Source organism: Eretmochelys imbricata, chromosome 28 (genome assembly GCF_965152235.1).
Source record: "Eretmochelys imbricata isolate rEreImb1 chromosome 28, rEreImb1.hap1, whole genome shotgun sequence".
Taxonomy (NCBI): Eukaryota; Metazoa; Chordata; order Testudines; family Cheloniidae; genus Eretmochelys; species Eretmochelys imbricata.
Window position 1 is genome coordinate 612692 of NC_135599.1, and position 20342 is coordinate 633033.

The 20342-nt window shown below is 63.0% G+C and overlaps 1 protein-coding gene and 1 long non-coding RNA gene across 2 annotated transcripts in view; both read left to right on the top strand.

Annotated features, from left to right (window-relative positions):
• DNAH2 (dynein axonemal heavy chain 2) overlaps positions 1 to 12318 on the top strand; it is a 106501-nt gene extending 94183 nt beyond the window's left edge. The window contains 10 exon segments of the mRNA XM_077806634.1: positions 448 to 638; positions 754 to 945; positions 3172 to 3356; positions 8594 to 8822; positions 9096 to 9247; positions 9672 to 9786; positions 10237 to 10413; positions 10809 to 10883; positions 11313 to 11463; positions 12164 to 12318. Coding sequence (XP_077662760.1) covers positions 448 to 638; positions 754 to 945; positions 3172 to 3356; positions 8594 to 8822; positions 9096 to 9247; positions 9672 to 9786; positions 10237 to 10413; positions 10809 to 10883; positions 11313 to 11463; positions 12164 to 12318 — 1622 coding nt within the window.
• A 4450-nt stretch (positions 12319 to 16768) lies between these two features.
• The window catches only part of LOC144258191 (uncharacterized), a 42097-nt gene continuing 38523 nt past the window's right edge, over positions 16769 to 20342 (top strand). Inside the window, exon 1 of the long non-coding RNA XR_013344647.1 lies at positions 16769 to 16941. This is a non-coding gene — a long non-coding RNA (uncharacterized LOC144258191). The remainder of the gene's footprint in view (positions 16942 to 20342) is intronic.

Sequence of the window (20342 nt, forward strand, 5' to 3'; positions counted from 1 at the left end):
CCGGGGAGGCTCTGGCCCGGCTGGCCGGGGGACCCAGGGGTGGGATCCGGGGAGGCTCTGGGCCCGGCTGGCTGGGGGGACCCGTGGGTGGGATCCGGGAGGCTCTGGCCCGGCCGGCCGGGGGACCCAGGGGAGGGATCCGGGAGTCTCTGGCCCGGCTGGCCGGGGGACCCAGGGGAGGGATCCGGGGAGGCTCTGGGCCCGGCTGGCTGGGGGACCCAGGGGAGGGATCCGGGGAGGCTCTGGGCCCAGCCGGCTGGGGCACCCGTGGGTGGGATCCGGGGAGGCTCTGGCCCGGCCGGCCGGGGGACCCAGGGGTGGGATCCGGGGAGGCTCTGGGCCCGGCCGGCTGGGGGACCCAGGGGAGGGATCCGGGAGGCTCTGGGCCCGGCCGGTGGGAACCCGGCGTCCGGGAGGCCCATTCGTCTCCCCTGTGCTCGCTGACAGGGAACTGGGTGTTCCTGGCCAACTGCCACCTCTCGCTCTCCTGGATGCCGCAGCTGGACAAGCTGGTGGAGCAGCTGCAGGTGGAGGAGCCGCACCCGGCCTTCCGCCTTTGGCTCAGCTCCAGCCCCCACCCCGACTTCCCCATCTCCGTCCTGCAGGCCGGCATCAAGATGAGCACGGAGCCCCCCGCGGTGAGAGGGGCAGCCGCCCTGCCCTGTGCCAGCCGTGCCCGTGCTGAGCCGCGTGCTCCGGCAGGGCAGGGGCAGCCTGGTGCCCGCGCTGAGCCCCTCCCCCTCTCCCTGGCAGGGTCTCAAGGCCAACATGAGGCGCCTGTACCAGCTGGTCACGGAGCCGCAGTTCGGGCGCTGCACCAAGCCAGCCAAGTACAAGAAGCTGCTGTTCGCCCTCTGCTTCTTCCACAGCGTCCTGCTGGAGCGCAAGAAATTCCTGCAGCTCGGCTGGAACGTGGTGTACGGCTTCAACGACTCCGACTTCGAGGTGCGGGGGCCGTGGCCAGACCCTACGGTAACAACGCCCCGCCACCGCCAGAGCCAAAGATAACCACCCCCCGGCACCCCCCGAGCCAACGGTAACAACCCCCGTCACCACCCCCAGAGCCAACAATAACAACGCCCCGCCACCGCCAGAGCCAAAGATAACCACCCCCCGAGCCAACGGTAACAACCCCCCGTCACCACCGCCAGAGCCAACAATAACAACGCCCCGCCACCGCCAGAGCCAAAGATAACCACCCCCCCGGCACCCCCCGAGCCAACGGTAACAACCCCAGTCACCACCGCCAGAGCCAACAATAACAACGCCCCGCCACCGCCAGAGCCAAAGATAACCACCCCCCGAGCCAACGGTAACAACCCCCCGTCACCACCGCCAGAGCCAACAATAACAACGCCCCGCCACCGCCAGAGCCAAAGATAACCACCCCCCGGCACCCCCCGAGCCAACGGTAACAACCCCCGTCACCACCCCCAGAGCCAACAATAACAACGCCCCGCCACCGCCAGAGCCAAAGATAACCACCCCCCGAGCCAACGGTAACAACCCCCCGTCACCACCGCCAGAGCCAACAATAACAACGCCCCGCCACCGCCAGAGCCAAAGATAACCACCCCCCGGCACCCCCCGAGCCAACGGTAACAACCCCAGTCACCACCGCCAGAGCCAACAATAACAACGCCCCGCCACCGCCAGAGCCAAAGATAACCACCCCCCGGCACCCCCCGAGCCAACGGTAACAACCCCAGTCACCACCGCCAGAGCCAACAATAACAACGCCCCGCCACCGCCAGAGCCAAAGATAACCACCCCCCGGCACCCCCCGAGCCAACGGTAACAACCCCAGTCACCACCGCCAGAGCCAACAATAACAACGCCCCGCCACCGCCACCGCCAAAGATAACCACCCCCCGAGCCAACGGTAACAACCCCCCGTCACCACCCCCAGAGCCAACAATAACAACGCCCCGCCAACGCCAGAGCCAAAGATAACCACCCCCCGGCACCCCCCGAGCCAATGGTAACTACCCCCCGTCACCACCGCCAGAGCCAACAATAACAACGCCCCGCCACCGCCAGAGCCAAAGATAACCACCCCCCGGCACCCCCCGAGCCAACGGTAACAACCCCCCGTCACCACCGCCAGAGCCAACAATAACAACGCCCCGCCACCGCCAGAGCCAAAGATAACCACCCCCCGGCACCCCCCGAGCCAACAGTAACAACCCCCTGTCACCACCCCCAGAGCCAACAATAACAACGCCCCGCCACCGCCAGAGCCAAAGATAACCACCCCCCGGCACCCCCCGAGCCAACGGTAACAACCCTCAGTCACCACCCCCAGAGCCAACAATAACAACGCCCCGCCACCGCCAGAGCCAAAGATAACCACCCCCCGGCACCCCCCGAGCCAACGGTAACAACCCCCCGTCACCACCGCCAGAGCCAACAATAACAACGCCCCGCCACCGCCAGAGTCAAAGATAACCACCCCCCGGCACCCCCCGAGCCAACGGTAACAACCCCCCGTCACCACCGCCAGAGCCAACAATAACAACGCCCCGCCACCGCCAGAGCCAAAGATAACCACCCCCCGGCACCCCCCGAGCCAATGGTAACAACCCCCAGTCACCACCCCCAGAGCCAACAGTAACAACGCCCCGCCACCGCCAGAGCCAAAGATAACCACCCCCCGGCACCCGCCGAGCCAACGGTAACAACCCCCCGTCACCACCGCCAGAGCCAACAGTAACAACCCCCCGGCACCGCCTGAGTCAACAATAACAACCCCCCGTCACCACCGCCAGAGCCAACGATAACAAACCCCCAGCACCCCCAGAGCCTACGGTAACAACCCCCTGCCACCGCCAATGGTAACAACCCCCCAGCACCGCTAGAGCCAACAGTAACAACACCCCGCCACCACCAGACCCTACGGTAACAACCCCCCGTCACTGCCACCGCCAGAGCCCACAATAACCACCCCCCGGCACCGCCAGAGCCAATGATAACCACCCCCCATCACTCCCCCATGCCAGTGATAACCACCCCCCGTCACCCCCAGAGCCAACGATAACAATCCTCCGCCACTACCACCCATGGACCCTACAACAACAAACCCCTGAACCTGGTAATAGTGGCCCCTGAAGCCCACCCGAGTGGACACTGTGGGCCCTGTACCATTGGCATGGTGCTGGCTGTGCCCCCCAGGTATCAGAGAACCTGCTGAGCCTGTACCTGGACGAGTATGAGGAGACGCCTTGGGACGCCCTCAAGTACCTGATCGCAGGCGTCAACTACGGGGGCCACGTGACGGACAACTGGGACCGGCGCCTGCTCACCACCTACATCAACGACTACTTCTGCGAGCAGAGCCTGGTCACGCCCTTCTACAAGTATGGGGGCGGGGCCTTCTCAGCGTCTACCTCCACCCCTCCTCTTGCGCGTAGTGTTGGTTCCTGTTCAGCCCACCCGTGGGCCCCCGATCCACCCTTGGTTCCTTCTCAACCACCTTTGGCCTGGCATCCCCACTTCCATCTGCCCCGAGACTCATTTACATGGGTGGTTTGGTGTAGCTTCAGTTGATACTGGTTTTCCCCTTTGTTTGTTCTGTCCCCATCTGAGGGTTGTTCTGGGCTTTTCATGATCCGGATCCCCCTTCTCCTTCCCGACTACCTCTAGATCCTAGTTGTGATGGGTTCGGTCACAGAGACCCCCTTGGGACTGTCACCTGACGTACTGGAATTACCTCTGAGCCCGTTTTCCCTGCCAGACTGGGATTCCAGAACCCTGCCTTGTTGAGCCAGACACGCCAGCCTGCTGCAACCCAGACCCAGGTCTGGTCCATGTCCCCCAAAGCTGCAGACTTTACCTAAAAACAGCTCAGCAGGTCTCCTATCACCAGCACCCAGACCCCCAGCTCCCAATGGGATCCAAACCCCAAATAAATCCATTTTACGCTGTATGAGGCTTATACAGGGTAAACTCATCAATTGTCCGCCCTCTATAACACTGATAGAGAGAGGTGCACAGCTGTCCCCCCCCCCCCCCCGGTATTAATACTTGCTCTGGGTTTGTTAATAAACAAAAGTGATTGTATTAAGTATAAAAAGTAGGATTTCAGTGGTTTCAAGTACTAACAGACAGAGCAAAGTAAGTTACCAAGCAAAAACAGGTAAATCTAAGCCCACTACATTAAGAAACTGAATACAGGTAAAATCTCACCCTCAGAGATGGTCCAATAAGCTTCTTTCACAAACTAGACTCCTTCCTAGTCTGGGCCCAATCCTTCCCCCGGTACTGTCCTTGTTAGTTTCAGCAGACAGCTCGGGTGGAAACTAGTTGTTTCCCCTTTGTTCTGTTCCACCCCCTTTTATAGCTTTGGCACAAGGCAGGAATCTTTTGTCTTGCTGGGTCCCCACCCCTCCTTCTAAATGGAAAAGCACCAGGTTTCAGATGGATTCCAGTATTAGGTGACATGTTCACATGTCCTGTTAGACCCCAGCCTCCATTCTTCCTGGGCGGGCTCACTTGGACACAGGAAGGCTTGCAGGTAGATAAACCATTTACAACCAATTGTCCTAGTCAATGGGAGCCATCAAGATTCTAAACCACCATTAATGGTCCACACTTTGCATAATTCCGATAGGAGCTCAGAGTTAGACTTCATATTTGTAGCTTCAGATACAAGAATGATACATGCATACAAATAGGAGGAACATATTCAGTAGATTATAAGCTTTATAATGATACTTTACAAGAGACCTTTTGCACAAAGCATATTCCAGTTACATCATATTCACACTCATAAGCATATTTCCATAAAACATATGGAGTGTAACGTCACACTGGTCACCAGATGCGCCCCTCAGACATCAGCTGGTACCGACAAGAGGAGCAGGCACGTTAGCTCTCATAAGAGGTCTCCATCACCAACCCCAAAGGCAGCTCCCGAAGCGTCAAGTGTCCATAGTGCTGACATGCTCCAGACGGGTACCTACTTCGGTTCTGAAGCCCTCTGCCTATGCACCGTTGGTACCGTGGGCGTCTAGGTATTTGATAGAACTTGTTGTGGCAAAGGAGACAGAGTCTCCATTGCTCACTGGTCCCGGACAGCTCTCCGTGCCAAGATCTTCTGTGTCACCAACTCTGCATTTTCATGGAGATCTTCGTCAACCATTCAGGGGGAACAGTTATCAACCTCCTGATGAGCCTTCTGATTGGCAGATTTCAGTTCCGGGTTCTCCCGTCTGTTCATATCCTGCCTGTTCTGAGAATGGAGGCTAGATGACCTCATCTCCCCTCTACATGGTATGACTGATGGTGGATGCCTTCTCCTTTGCCATCTGCCCCCCCCCCCCCCCGTGGCCATACTGGGAGCTCTGAGCCGTGTACTGCCAGCGATGGCGAAGGGTTCCGGGTCGTTCTCACAAGGAGCGGGAGAAATACTATTTTCCGGTGAGGACGCAGAGTTTTGATTTTCACACCCGACACTGAACTCCTGGTTGTGGAGACACTTGAGCGCGGTTGACAACATGATACCCTACTGCAAGGAGCAGAAATACCTCAATCTCTTCGGTCTCAAGTTACTTCTCTGCAAGGTTGCAATTCAGAAGAGCAAACTGCCCGGCGCTTATGGCAAAATCCGACCATCTGAAGTCCAATAAATTCAACACCTTGATTGAGCACGTCCCAGAGGAGCACCGGGTACAATGTAAAGCCATTGGAAGGGTAACTCTTAGCGAGAACATCATTACAGACCGCCTTAGATGCAGCTGATACTGGGTCTACGGATGACTCTCTTCACACCGTTTGGGTCCCTCGTGATCTGTACCCCTGCAAACAAAAGAAAACGTAGCATGTCTCTACCAGCCCAGAGATCTCACCCAGTTCACCTCTCTAGTTTCCGGAGGCCCTGTGGACCGCCTGCCAAGAGACCTAGATACTCCAAGAGAGAAGTCGGCAATGACTGCAGCTACTTCATCCCAGCCAGCCAGCCACTTCCAAACTCCAGTTTTGATGACTTGTTCGACAGTCATAAGATTAGGGTTGGAAGAGACCTCAGGAAGTATCTAGTTCAACCCCCTGCTCAAAGCAGGACCAACTCCAACAAAATCCTCTAAGGATGGAGATTCCACACACCCCCCCCCCCAGGGAGCCGATTCCAGTCCAGATTGTCCACTCCACAAGAATCTACAGCTACACTGTCCCATCCTCCTTCCGCTCTATGGATATCGTCTTTCCCATTTCCGACCTGCGCAGGAGAGAGTAATGTCTGACAAGTGAGTTTTGGAGGTCAGAACAGCCGTTTCACCTTCCCTTCCCCGTCTCTTTTCTCTACAATCTGCTGGGCTTCTGCCATCACCGGGCAATGATCTATTGGTGATAGCACCTGTTGGCACTCACGACACTGGATCGCGCGCAGGCTGGAGATGCCTTCAGAGAACTCGGGCACGTGCCAAAGAAGAACAGCCATGTGATCTTCTCGGAGCTCCTTCCTGTCTCATGAGCGAAGGAAGCAAGATGGCAGAAGGTTCTGGGAATGATCTGCTGGCGAGCCAAAGTGCTGTCGGGTTCTGATTGTGTGGAACTTTGGTCCACAGGCTGTGAGGCCAGGGCTGTATGACAGAGGGGGGACGAGTCTCCTCGGGGACAGGCGGCAGGAGTGAGTGTGCAAGTGAGATGTGTAAGTGAGATGGTGAGAACAAAATGAATCAAGGAATCAAAGGAGATGAAGAGATTCCTGAATTGCCTGGAGCCTGGGTGACAGGAGGAATTGGAATTGCTCATTCATGAGCATCGATTTGAGCTAGTTGGTGTTACTGGAACCTGGCAGGATGATTCCTGTGCCTGGAATGTTAATGGCATCGCCCTATTTGGGAAGGCTCGAGGGGGCAAAAATGGCATTGCCTGTTGCCGAGTCACAGACAAGTCGGAAGAAAATGCTCTCGAATGCGTATGGATCAATGTCCTACCAGATGAAGCACAAGATGGGGAGAGTCATTAGCTGGTGTCTGCTCCAGCCCACCAAACCACACTAGGGAACAGGTTGGCCGCCTCCTTGTGCACCTATCTATAATGTGTAGGGAGAAAAATCCCTGGTGAAAGTCCAGAGCAGGAATATATATATTGGGTGCTTTAATAGGCCAATTTCACAAAGCTGAAAACAATTATGAGCCACATCAGCTGGGAGGAAGAATTTCATCTGAAGAATGTGAATGATAATTGGGAATCGTTGCAGAAGAGACCCCAAAAGCTGACCTTGTTTAGAGGGGCAGTGAAGGCAGCTATGTATGTAACAAATGGAAGAAAGGGGAAATTGATATTCATAAGTATAAATCAAAAGTTGGGAATTGTAGAAAATTGATAAGGGAAACCGAGGAACACAAGGAGAAATCTATGGCCAGCAGAGTTAAAGACAATAAAATGGAGTTTTTTAAATATAGTAGGAACGAAAAGAAGCCTGACAATGGTATTGGTCCATTACTAGATGGAAATGATAGACTTATAAAGAATAATGCAGAAAGGCCGAAACGTTCAAGAAATATTTCGGTTCTGTATTTGGAGAAAAAACGTGATATAGTCTCATCATATGGTGATAACACTCATTCTGTTCCACTAGTGTCTCTGGAGGATGTTAAACAGAAGCTACTAAAGTCAGACATTTTAAAATTGGCAGGTCCAGATAACGTGCACACAAGAGTTAAAAGAGCTGGCCAAGGAGCTCTCTGGACGGTTAATGTTGATATTCACTCAGTCTTGTAGCACTGAGGAAGTTCCGGAAGACTGGAAGAAAGCTAATGTGCCAATTTTAAGAAAGGGTAAACAGAATGACACAGGTAATTATAGGCCTGTCAGCCTGACATGGATGATGGAGCAACTGATAAGGGACTGGATTAAAAAAGAATTAAAGGAGAGTAATGCAAATCAAGATGGAAAATAGATCCTGTCAAACGAACTTGATATTTTTTGAGGAGACGACAGGTTTGGTCAATAGATGTAATAATGCTGACTAATCAAATGAACAGGGCACCCATTCAATGGGTTAAAAACTGGCTGGCAGGGCTCAAAATGGAATAGTAAACGGGGAATTGTCACCCAACGAGTGTTTCCCGTGGGGTCCCGCAGGGGTCACCTCTTGGCCATACACTGATGAACATCCTTATCAGTGATCTGGAAGGAAACAGCAACTCTTCCCTGCTCGAGTCTGCAGAGGAGACGCAAACTGAGGGAGTGGGACGGGACAAGGCCAGGGCCTCTGCCCTGGGAAGCAGGGACGCTGAAATCGCCGGGGAGGGGGTCGTGGTGCACCACTGCAGAGGGACACCCAAGGGACCCAGCTCAAAGGAGACGGAGGGCAGTAAACTGTAGCACTTTGAGCTGTGCCCCCTTCATGGGTGCTCCCCTGCCTGCCCCTCTCCCTCTCTCCTTGGGGTCTCCTGTGAATGGCTTGCCCCATGCAGGCAAAAATAGCTTCAGTGGGGGATGGCAAAGGGTGGGAGAGGAGTGAATGGAGACAGCTGGGGCAGAGGACGGGGTGCTGGGGGGCTGTAGTGGAGGGCACATAGAAGAGGGGGCTGGGGATTCTTGGGGGCTGAGCAGTTGCGAGCCCTGACTCTTCCCATGCTCCCAGGCTGTCAGTGCTCGACACTTACTACATCCCCAAGGATGGGATCCTGGCCTCCTACCGGGAGTACATCAGCATGCTGCCCAGCATGGACCTGCCTGAGGCCTTCGGCCAGCACCCCAACGCCGACGTGGCCTCCCAGATCACCGAGGCCAGGACCCTCTTTGAGACCCTGCTGTCCCTGCAGCCCCAGATCACGCCCAGCGGGGCCGCCGGGCAGAGCCGCGAGGACAAGGTACCTGGCGGCAGGGAGACCCGGACTCCAGTGCCACCTGCACTTCAGAGGGGAGGGTCCTGGGTGCTGCCAGCTGGGCCCAGGGGTCTGCTCCTTAGATCCAGGGCAGCTGGTGAGGAGGGGCACCGGGGCAATCAGGCACCGCCACCGACTCTCCAGGCTGCCTGCAGACTCAAGAGAGCCGCCCGCAGTTCTGGGGCAGGGGGGCTCCATCCTGTGGGGACCTCCCCCAGGCCCCGCCCACCAGTGGCTCACACGCCCCTCGCCCGGCAGGTCCTGGAGCTGTCAGCCGACGTGCTGAGCAAGATCCCGCAGGAGCTGGACTACAGGGGCACCCAGAAGGTGCTGGCTGACGACCCATCACCCCTCAACGTGGTGCTGCTGCAGGAGATCCAGCGCTACAATGCCCTGCTGCAGGTCATCAGGTCAGCGCCACGGCCTGGGGGGCACGAGCCCCGGTCCAGCTTAGCTGTTATCCCCACCCAAGGGACTGCCTTTCCATGGGGCTGTGCAGTGCGGCAGGATGGGGCCCCGGTCTCGGTCAGGGGGGTCTGGGCAGCACCCGGCGTGACGGGGCCCCAATCTCAGTTGGGGGTCTGGGCAGCACCCGGTGCAACGGGGCCCCAATCTCGGCCGGGGGGTCTGGGCAGCACCCAGACTTCAGCAAACCCCTGCCCAGCCCTCCTGCAGATCAGAGAGCCGGGATACTCCAGCCCAGGGGGCCTGGAGCCAAACGTGGGATCCCAGTGCAGAGTTCCTCTGGGCCCAGGAGAGACCAGGGGCAGCGCTGGGGGCCGGGTGTGGGGCCTGCCAAGGGGGACCCTGCATAACCTGTGTCCTCCCCCCTAGATCCTCGCTGGTGGAGCTGGAGAAGGGCATCCAGGGGCTGGTGGTCATGTCTACCACCTTGGAAGAGATCTTCAACTGCATCTTCGACGCCCGTGTGCCCCCCATGTGGGAGAGGGTAAGGGCACCCCCGGCTGGGGGGAGTGCTGGAGTCGCTGCCCCATGGGAGAGCCCCCTACCCTTCCTGGGGGCCCAGGGACTCCCCAGTGCTGCCCTCCCGTGCGCTCCCAATGGAGCAGGCTGGGGGTACCAGGGGTGTCTGGTTTTGGGGCTACCGGTGGGTCGATTGGGAAGGTTCCTTCCACACACACCCCCCCATCAAATCTTCAACTGCTGTGGGTGGGGCTTGCAGGAGAACCACCCCCTTTATCCTCCCCCATGCCCACCCTCCGCTCCTGGGGGGTGGGCATGGGGGAGGATAAAGAGCCCCTGTGGAGAGGGCGGGGCAACGGAGCAAGGAATGAGGGCTCCTGGGTGATCTGTGCCTCAGTTTCCCTGTGTGTGAAAGGCTCCAAGCGCTGGGGGGCAAGCGATGCTGAGCTGTGCCGTGTGCCTGCCCCCCCTCCAGGCTTACCCCTCGCAGAAGCCGCTGGCCGCCTGGACCCGGGACCTGGGCCAGCGGGTGGAGCAGTTTGCCCGCTGGGCCGAGACGGCGCATCCCCCCGTGCTCTTCTGGCTCTCGGGCTTCACCTTCCCCACCGGGTTCCTGACGGCCGTGCTGCAGGCAGCCGCCCGCCAGAACAACGTGGGTACTGCTGGGGGGCAGGGAGCCAGGACGCCTGGGTTCTCTCCCTGGCGCTGGGAGGGGAGTGGGGGCTGGTGGGTTAGAGCAGGGGGACTGGGAGCTAGGACTCCTGGGTTCTCTCCCTGGTGCTGGGAGGGCAGTGGGGGCTGGTGGGTTAGAGCAGGGGGGCTGGGAGCTAGGACTCCTGGGTTCTCTCCCTGGTGCTGGGAGGGCAGTGGGGGCTAGTGGTTAGAGTGTGGGGGGGCAAGAGCTAAAAGGGCCATGGAGCCGGAGCCCCCCTCTGCCCTGGGGGCACGTGCAGGCACCTGGGGCAGTTCCCAGCCCTGCTGGAAAGGGGAACTCCTAGGATGGAGGGGCCAGGTCCATCCCACCCCCTCTCCCTGCCCCCCCTCCAGATCTCGGTGGACACCCTGTCGTGGGAGTTCATCGTCTCCACGGTGGATGACAACAACCTGGTGTATCCGCCCAAGGTGCGTGTCTGGGGCCAGCGCCCATGGGGGTCGGTGGGGTCACCCCTAACCCTCCCTGCCCCCCGGGACAGCGTGTGTGGGGGGGGCTGTACCTGGGGCGATGCTCCCTGCTCCCCAGGACGGTGTCTGAGTGTGGGGGGTGTACCAGGGGTGACGCTCCCATCCCTCCAGGATGGTGTCTGAGTGTGTGGGGGGGTGCTGTACCCGGGGTGACGCTCCCTGCCCCCCGGGACGGCGTGGGGGGGGGGGCCGCGCCCGGGGTGATGCTCCCTGCCCCCCGGGACGGCGTGGGGGGGGGGCCGCGCCCGGGGTGACGCTCCCTGCCCCCCGGGACGGCGTGGGGGGGGCCGCGCCCGGGGTGACGCTCCCTGCCCCCCGGGACGGCGTGGGGGGGGGGCCGCGCCCGGGGTGACGCTCCCTGCCCCCCAGGACGGTGTGTGGGTCCGGGGGCTGTACCTGGAGGGCGCGGGCTGGGACAAGAAGAACTCGTGTCTGGTGGAAGCGGAGCCGATGCAGCTCGTCTGCCCCCTGCCCACGGTGCACTTCAGACCCGGCGAGAGCAAGAAGAAGAGCAGCAAAGGTCTGGGGGGTCGGGGCGCACCGCCCGTGGGGGGGAGGGGTTGGGGGGCATGGGGCTGACAGGGGAGGGGTCTCGGGGGGGGGTGCTGATAGGGGAAGGGTCTGGGGTTGTGCTGACCACATTGGGGGGTGCTGCCCCTTTGGAGGAGGGGTTGGGGGGGTACTGGTCTGACAGGGAGGGGTGTGGGGGGTGCTGAGGGGGTGGGGCACTGACGGGTGATAGGTCTGGGGGGGCATGGGGCTGATGGGGCAGTGGGTGGGGGTGCTGTTCTGATGGGGGAGGGTTCTGGGGGTTCACTGGGCTGATGGGAGAGTCTGGGGTGGGGGCGTTGATGGGCGAGAGGTGGGGGGGTGCTGTTCTGATGGGGGAGGGTCTGGATGTGGGGGTGCTGATAGGCGAGAGGTGGGGGGTGCTGGGCTGATGGGGCAGGGCCTGGGGGGGGGGGCGTTGTTCTGATGGAGGCAGGTCTGGGGTGGGGGGCGCTGATGTGGGTGGGTCTGGGGGGGCGCTGGGCTGATGGGGGAGGCTCTGGGGTGGGGGCGCTGACGGGTGAGAGGGGGAGGGTCTGGGGGGCACTGGGCTGACGGAGTCTCTGGGCTCAACCCAGAGGCTCATGGTCTCCCAGGTGTGGGGCAGGGGGGTCTCCGGATGCTCTGGGGGGCAGCCTGGGCCCCACCCGCTGACCCGCTCTCTCTCGCAGGGACCTATGCCTGCCCCTGCTATTACTACCCAAACCGGGCCGGCTCCGCCGGGCGCCCCTCCTTCGTCATCGGGGTGGAGCTGCGGACCGGCGCCGTCCCCCCCGACCACTGGATCAAACGGGGGACCGCCCTGCTCATGAGCCTGGACAGCTGAGCCCCCCCCCCCCCCCACCGCCAGGACCCCCCCACACCCCCGGGATCCCCCATCGCTGCAATAAACCCACCTTTTCGCAGAGCGCCGTGGGGCCTGTGTGTCACCCCCACATCGGGGGGCTGGTGCGGAGCTGCCCTTAGGGGGTGTGCATGGTGGGGGTGGGCACCAGGCAGTGGGGGCATTGGTTTGCTCTGGGGGGAGAGGTTTCAATTTGAGTCTGGTCCCTGTGCCTCAGTTTCCCAGCCCCATTTCCCTGCAGCCTCTCTTTCTCCCGGGTCCCCACGTCATGCTGTTGAGGCCAGACGCGAACCCAGCTCTGCCCCCGAGGCCCCGGTGTTCCCCACTAGCCAGAATGGCTGCTCGCCATGTGGGGAAACCGAGGCACGGAGCACTCCCATGACTTGCCACCAGGGGGTCTGGGGGAGAATCTGCCCCAGGGGGCTCTGGATCCATGGGCAGAGCCAGGCTGGAGTGGGGCAAGAGGGATGTAACCATGGGGGCCTCTGCTATGCTGGGGAGGGTGAGATCCCCCAGGCACTGAAACATCCCCCCACAACCCTGAACCCCCATCAGTGCCCTGCCCCCCTCCCCAGCTGCAGCCTGGGCCCTTCCCCACCAGGCGTCTGGCTGCGGGGTGCGGGGGGGTCCCAGCCCATGGTGTTTGGGGGGGAACAGGTGAGATGAGTCTCCCCAGCAGGAGGCGCTGTGGTCCACACACACACGGGGCGGCGGGGTGAGAGGTGCGATGACACACACACACACACACACACACGGGGCGGCGGGGTGAGAGGTGCGATGACACACACACACACACACACACACGGGGCGGCGGGGTGAGAGGTGCGATCACACACACACACACACACACACGGGGCGGCGGGGTGAGAGGTGCGATCACACACACACACACACACACACGGGGCGGCGGGGTGAGAGGTGCGATGACACACACACACACGGGGCGGCGGGGTGAGAGGTGCGATCACACACACACACACACAGACACACGGGGCGGCGGGGTGAGAGGTGCGATGACACACACACACAGACACACACACACGGGGCGGCGGGGTGAGAGGTGCGATCACACACACACACACACACACACACGGGGCGGCGGGGTGAGAGGTGCGATCACACACACACACACACACACACACGGGGCGGCGGGGTGAGAGGTGCGATGACACACACACACACACACACACACACGGGGCGGCGGGGTGAGAGGTGCGATCACACACACACACACACACACGGGGCGGCGGGGTGAGAGGTGCGATCACACACACACACACAGACACACGGGGCGGCGGGGTGAGAGGTGCGATCACACACACACACACGGGGCGGCGGGGTGAGAGGTGCGATGACACACACACACACACACACACGGGGCGGCGGGGTGAGAGGTGCGATGACACACACACACACAGACACACGGGGCGGCGGGGTGAGAGGTGCGATGACACACACACACACACACACACGGGGCGGCGGGGTGAGAGGTGCGATCACACACACACACACACACACGCACGGGGCGGCGGGGTGAGAGGTGCGATCACACACACACACACACACACGGGGCGGCGGGGTGAGAGGTGCGATCACACACACACACACACACACACACGGGGCGGCGGGGTGAGAGGTGCGATGACACACACACACACACACACGGGGCGGCGGGGTGAGAGGTGCGATCACACACACACACACACACACGGGGCGGCGGGGTGAGAGGTGCGATGACACACACACACACACACGGGGCGGCGGGGTGAGAGGTGCGATGACACACACACACACACACACACGGGGCGGCGGGGTGAGAGGTGCGATGACACACACACACACACACAGACACGGGGCGGCGGGGTGAGAGGTGCGATGACACACACACACAGACACACGGGGCGGCGGGGTGAGAGGTGCGATGACACACACACACACACACACGGGGCGGCGGGGTGAGAGGTGCGATGACACACACACACACACACAGACACACGGGGCGGCGGGGTGAGAGGTGCGATGACACACACACACACACACACACGGGGCGGCGGGGTGAGAGGTGCGATGACACACACACACACACACACACGGGGCGGCGGGGTGAGAGGTTCGATGACACACACACACACACACGGGGCGGTGGGGTGAGAGGTGCGATGACACACACACACACACACACACGGGGCGGCGGGGTGAGAGGTGCGATCACACACACACACACACACACGGGGCGGCGGGGTGAGAGGTGCGATGACACACACACACACACACACGGGGCGGCGGGGTGAGAGGTGCGATCACGCGCACACACACACACACACACACACGGGGCGGCGGGGTGAGAGGTGCGATCACGCACACACACACACACACGGCGGCGGGGTGAGAGGTGCGATCACACACACACACACGGGGCGGCGGGGTGAGAGGTGCGATGACACACACACACACACACACGGGGCGGCGGGGTGAGAGGTGCGATCACGCGCACACACACACAGACACACGGGGCGGCGGGGTGAGAGGTGCGATGACACACACACACACGGGGCGGCGGGGTGAGAGGTGCGATGACACACACACACACACACACACACGGGGCGGCGGGGTGAGAGGTGCGATGACACACACACACGGGGCGGCGGGGTGAGAGGTGCGATGACACACACACACACACACACACACACGGGGCGGCGGGGTGAGAGGTGCGATGACACACACACACACGGGGCGGCGGGGTGAGAGGTGCGATCACACACACACACACACACACGGGGCGGCGGGGTGAGAGGTGCGATGACACACACACACACACACACACGGGGCGGCGGGGTGAGAGGTGCGATGACACACACACACACACACACACACGGGGCGGCGGGGTGAGAGGTGCGATGACACACACACACACACACGGGGCGGCGGGGTGAGAGGTGCGATCACACACACACACACACGGGGCGGCGGGGTGAGAGGTGCGATCACACACACACACACACGCACACACGGGGCGGCGGGGTGAGAGGTGCGATGACACACACACACAGACGCACACACGGGGCGGCGGGGTGAGAGGTGCGATGACACACACACACACACACACACGCACGGGGCGGCGGGGTGAGAGGTGCGATGACACACACACACGCACACACGGGGCGGCGGGGTGAGAGGTGCGATGACACACACACACACACACACGGGGCGGTGGGGTGAGAGGTGCGATGACACACACACACACACACACACACGGGGCGGCGGGGTGAGAGGTGCGATGACACACACACACACACACACGCACGGGGCGGCGGGGTGAGAGGTGCGATCACACACACACAGACACGGGGCGGCGGGGTGAGAGGTGCGATGACACACACACACACACACACGGGGCGGCGGGGTGAGAGGTGCGATCACACACACACACACACACACACGCACGGGGCGGCGGGGTGAGAGGTGCGATCACACACACACAGACACACGGGGCGGCGGGGGTGAGAGGTGCGATGACACACACACACACACACGCACACACGGGGCGGCGGGGTGAGAGGTGCGATCACACACACACACACACACACACACGGGGCGGCGGGGTGAGAGGTGCGATGACACACACACACACACACACGGGGCGGCGGGGTGAGAGGTGCGATCACACACACACACACACACGGGGCGGCGGGGTGAGAGGTGCGATCACACACACACACACGCACGGGGCGGCGGGGTGAGAGGTGCGATCACACACACACACACACACACACGGGGCGGCGGGGTGAGAGGTGCGATCACACACACACACACACACACAGACACACGGGGCGGCGGGGTGAGAGGTGCGATGACACACACACACGCACGGGGCGGCGGGGTGAGAGGTGCGATGACACACACACACACACACACGGGGCGGCGGGGTGAGAGGTGCGATCACACACACACACACACACACACGGGGCGGCGGGGTGAGAGGTGCGATCACACACACACAGACACAGGGGGCGGCGGGGTGAGAGGTGCGATCACACACACACACACACAGACACACGGGGCGGCGGGGTGAGAGGTGCGATCACACACACACACACGGGGGGGTGTAGCGACGTTGTGACCCCCCCCCTCACAGATGGGGGGTAGAGGCACTATGACCCTCCACACACGCGGGGGATGGGGGGGTTAGAAACGTTGTCACACACCCCCACACGGGGGGAGTAGAGAAAATGTGACCCCCCCCCACTGGGATGGGGGTAGAGGCGCTGTGACCCCCCCCCCCCACACGGGGGGGGTAGAGATGCTGTGACACCCCCTCTACACACACGGATAGGGACGCTGTGACTCCCCATCCGGCGGGGGAGGGGGTGCAGGGGGCGGGGCGGTTTGACTCCGGTTTGGCTCCGGAGGAAGAACCAGCCTGAGCCGCAAGGCGAAGCCCGGAGCCGGGGCCTGAACTGCGCCACGGCCCGGCCCCGCCCCGCCACCCGGAGATGGGGGGGCGCGGGCTGCGGGGCGGCCCGGCTGTCAATCACGGGGCGCCGGAGGGAGATGGGGGGCGCCCCCCCCCCCGGGCCAGCTGCCGGTGGAGGGACCCGCGCGCAGGTAAAAGGGGGGGGGGGGGCGGATGCAACTTTCGATGCGTCACATCGGGAGGGTGGTGGGGCAGAGCGTGGGGGGCGGGCGCGGGGGTAACCGTGCGGGGGGTGAGGCAGAGCCGGGGGGGGGATGGGGTGCAGGGGGCCCAGCTCCCCCATTGGTCCAGCCCGGATCCCCCGCCTGGGTCTGGCCCAGATTCCCCCCACAGGCTTCTGCCCCCCGGGCTCCAGATCCCCCACACCTGGCACCCGCCCCCTCCCGCTGAGCCCCGCATCCCTCCCGACCCCCCCCTCCCCATCTGGTCCTTCCCACAGGAACACCTGGAAACCCCCCCCCCGGCGATACAGATGTGTGAGTTTTCCAGCAATTTCTGATTGGGCAGCAAGCTCTCAATCTCCCCAGCGCTCAGCCAACCGCGCGGCAGGGAGCTTTGGGGGGCGGGGGCCTCTGACTCTCCATCCTGATTGGTTAGAACTCCAGTGCTGCCTCAGCCACGACCATGGGGCTGGCGCCCCCTAGAAGGGACAGGCCCCGGACCCCATTCCCTACTCCCGCGAGCCAGCCAGGCCCCGCCCCCTGAGCCAACAGGCCCCGCCCCCTGAGCCAGCCAGGCCCCGCCCTGGGAGCTATTCCGACATTTGCCCACTGGGGGGCGACAGGCGACCACACGAGAAGTGCCCGGAGCTCTGACCCGGCCAGCCCCTGCCCTGACACATGGGGGTCAATCCCCCCTCCCCCCATCCTGACCCGGCCAGCCCCTGCCCTGACCCATGGGGGTCAATCCCCCCTCCCCCCATCCTGACCCGGCCAGCCCCTGCCCTGACACATGGGGGTCAATCCCCCCCTCCCCCCCATCCTGACCCGGCCAGCCCCTGCCCTGACCCATGGGGGTCAATCCCCCCTCCCCCCATCCTGACCCGGCCAGCCCCTGCCCTGACACATGGGGGTCAATCCCCCCCTCCCCCATTCCTGACCCGGCCAGTCCCTGCCCTGACACATGGGGGTCAATCCCCCCCTCCCCCCATCCTGACCCGGCCAGCCCCTGCCCTGACCCATGGGGGTCAATCCCCCCCTCCCCCCCCATCCTGACCCGGCCAGCCCCTGCCCTGACACATGGGGGTCAATCCCCCCCTCCCCCATTCCTGACCCGGCCAGCCCCTGCCCTGACACATGGGGGTCAATCCCCCCCTCCCCCCATCCTGACCCGGCCAGCCCCTGCCCTGACACATGGGGGTCAATCCCCCCCTCCCCCCATCCTGACCCGGGCAGCCCCTGCCCTGACACATGGGGGTCAATCCCCCCTCCCCCCATCCTGACCCGGCCAGCCCCTGCCCTGACACATGGGGGTCAATCCCCCCCTCCCCCCCGCCCTGACCCGGCCAGCCCCTGCCCTGACACATGGGGGTCAATCTCCCCCTCCCCCCATCCTGACCTGGCCAGTCCCTGCCCTGACACATGGGGGTCAATCCCCCCCTCCCCCCATCCTGACCCAGCCAGCCCCTGCCCTGACACATGGGGGTCAATCCCCCCTCCCCCCATCCTGACCCGGCCAGCCCCTGCCCTGACACATGGGGGTCAATCCCCCCCTCCCCCCATCCTGACCCGGCCAGCCCCTGCCCTGACACATGGGGGTCAATCCCCCCCTCCCCCCATCCTGACCCGGCCAGCCCCTGCCCTGACACATGGGGTCAATCCCCCCCTCCCCCATCCTGACCTGGGCAGTCCCTGCCCTGACACATGGGGGTCAATCTCCCCCTCCGCCATTCCTGACCCGGCCAGCCCCTGCCCTGACACATGGGGGTCAATCCCCCCCTCCCCCCATCCTGACCCGGCCAGCCCCTGCCCTGACACATGGGGGTCAATCCCCCCCTCCCCCATTCCTGACCCGGCCAGCCCCTGCCCTGACCCATGGGGGTCAATCCCCCCTCCCCCCATCCTGACCCGGCCAGCCCCTGCCCTGACACATGGGGGTCAATCCCCCCCTCCCCCCATCCTGACCCGGCCAGCCCCTGCCCTGACACATGGGGGTCAATCCCCCCCTCTCCCCATCCTGACCCGGCCAGCCCCTGCCCTGACACATGGGGTCAATCCCCCCCTCCCCCATCCTGACCCGGGCAGTCCCTGCCCTGACACATGGGGGTCAATCTCCCCCTCCGCCATTCCTGACCCGGCCAGTCCCTGCCCTGACACATGGGGGTCAATCCCCCCTCCCCCCCATCCTGACCCGGCCAGTCCCTGCCCTGAACCATGGGGGTCAATCCCCCCCTCCCCCCAAATCCTGACCCGGCCAGTCCCTGCCCTGACACATGGGGGTCAATCCCCCCTCCCCCCCATCCTGACCCGGCCAGTCCCTGCCCTGAACCATGGGGGTCAATCCCCCCCTCCCCCCAAATCCTGACCCGGCCAGTCCCTGCCCTGACACATGGGGTTCAATCTCCCCCCTCCCCCCAAATCCTGACCCGGCCAGTCCCTGCCCTGACCCATGGGGGTCAATCCCCCCCTCCCCCCCATCCTGACCCGGCCAGCCCCTGCCCTGACACATGGGGGTCAATCCCCCCCTCCCCCCATCCTGACCCGGCCAGCCCCTGCCCTGACACATGGGGGTCAATCCCCCCCTCCCCCCCGCCCTGACCCGGCCAGCCCCTGCCCTGACACATGGGGGTCAATCTCCCCCTCCCCCCATCCTGACCTGGCCAGTCCCTGCCCTGACACATGGAGGTCAATCTCCCCCTCCCCCCCATCCTGACCCGGCCAGCCCCTGCCCTGACACATGGGGGTCAATCTCCCCCTCCCCCCCATCCTGACCTGGCCAGTCCCTGCCCTGACACATGGGGGTCAATCCCCCCTCCCCCATTCCTGACCCGGCCAGTCCCTGCCCTGACCCATGGGGGTCAATCTCCCCCCTCATCCTGACCCAGCCAGTCCCTGCCCTGACACATGGGGGTCAATCCCCCCCTCCCCCCCAATGCTGACCCGGCCAGTCCCTGCCCTGACACATGGGGGTCAATCCCCCCCTCCCCCCCATCCTGACCCGGCCAGCCCCTGCCCTGACACATGGGGGTCAATCCCCCCCTCCCCCCCATCCTGACCCGGCCAGTCCCTGCCCTGACCCATGGGGGTCAATCCCCCCCTCCCCCCCATCCTGACCTGGCCAGTCCCTGCCCTGACACATGGGGGTCAATCCCCCCCTCCCCATCCTGACCCGGCCAGTCCCTGCCCTGACCCATGGGGGTCAATCCCCCCCCTCCCCCCCATCCTGACCCGGCCAGTCCCTGCCCTGACACATGGGGGTCAATCCCCCCTCCCCCATTCCTGACCCGGCCAGTCCCTGCCCTGACACATGGGGGTCAATCTCCCCCCTCATCCTGACCCAGCCAGTCCCTGCCCTGACACATGGGGGTCAATCC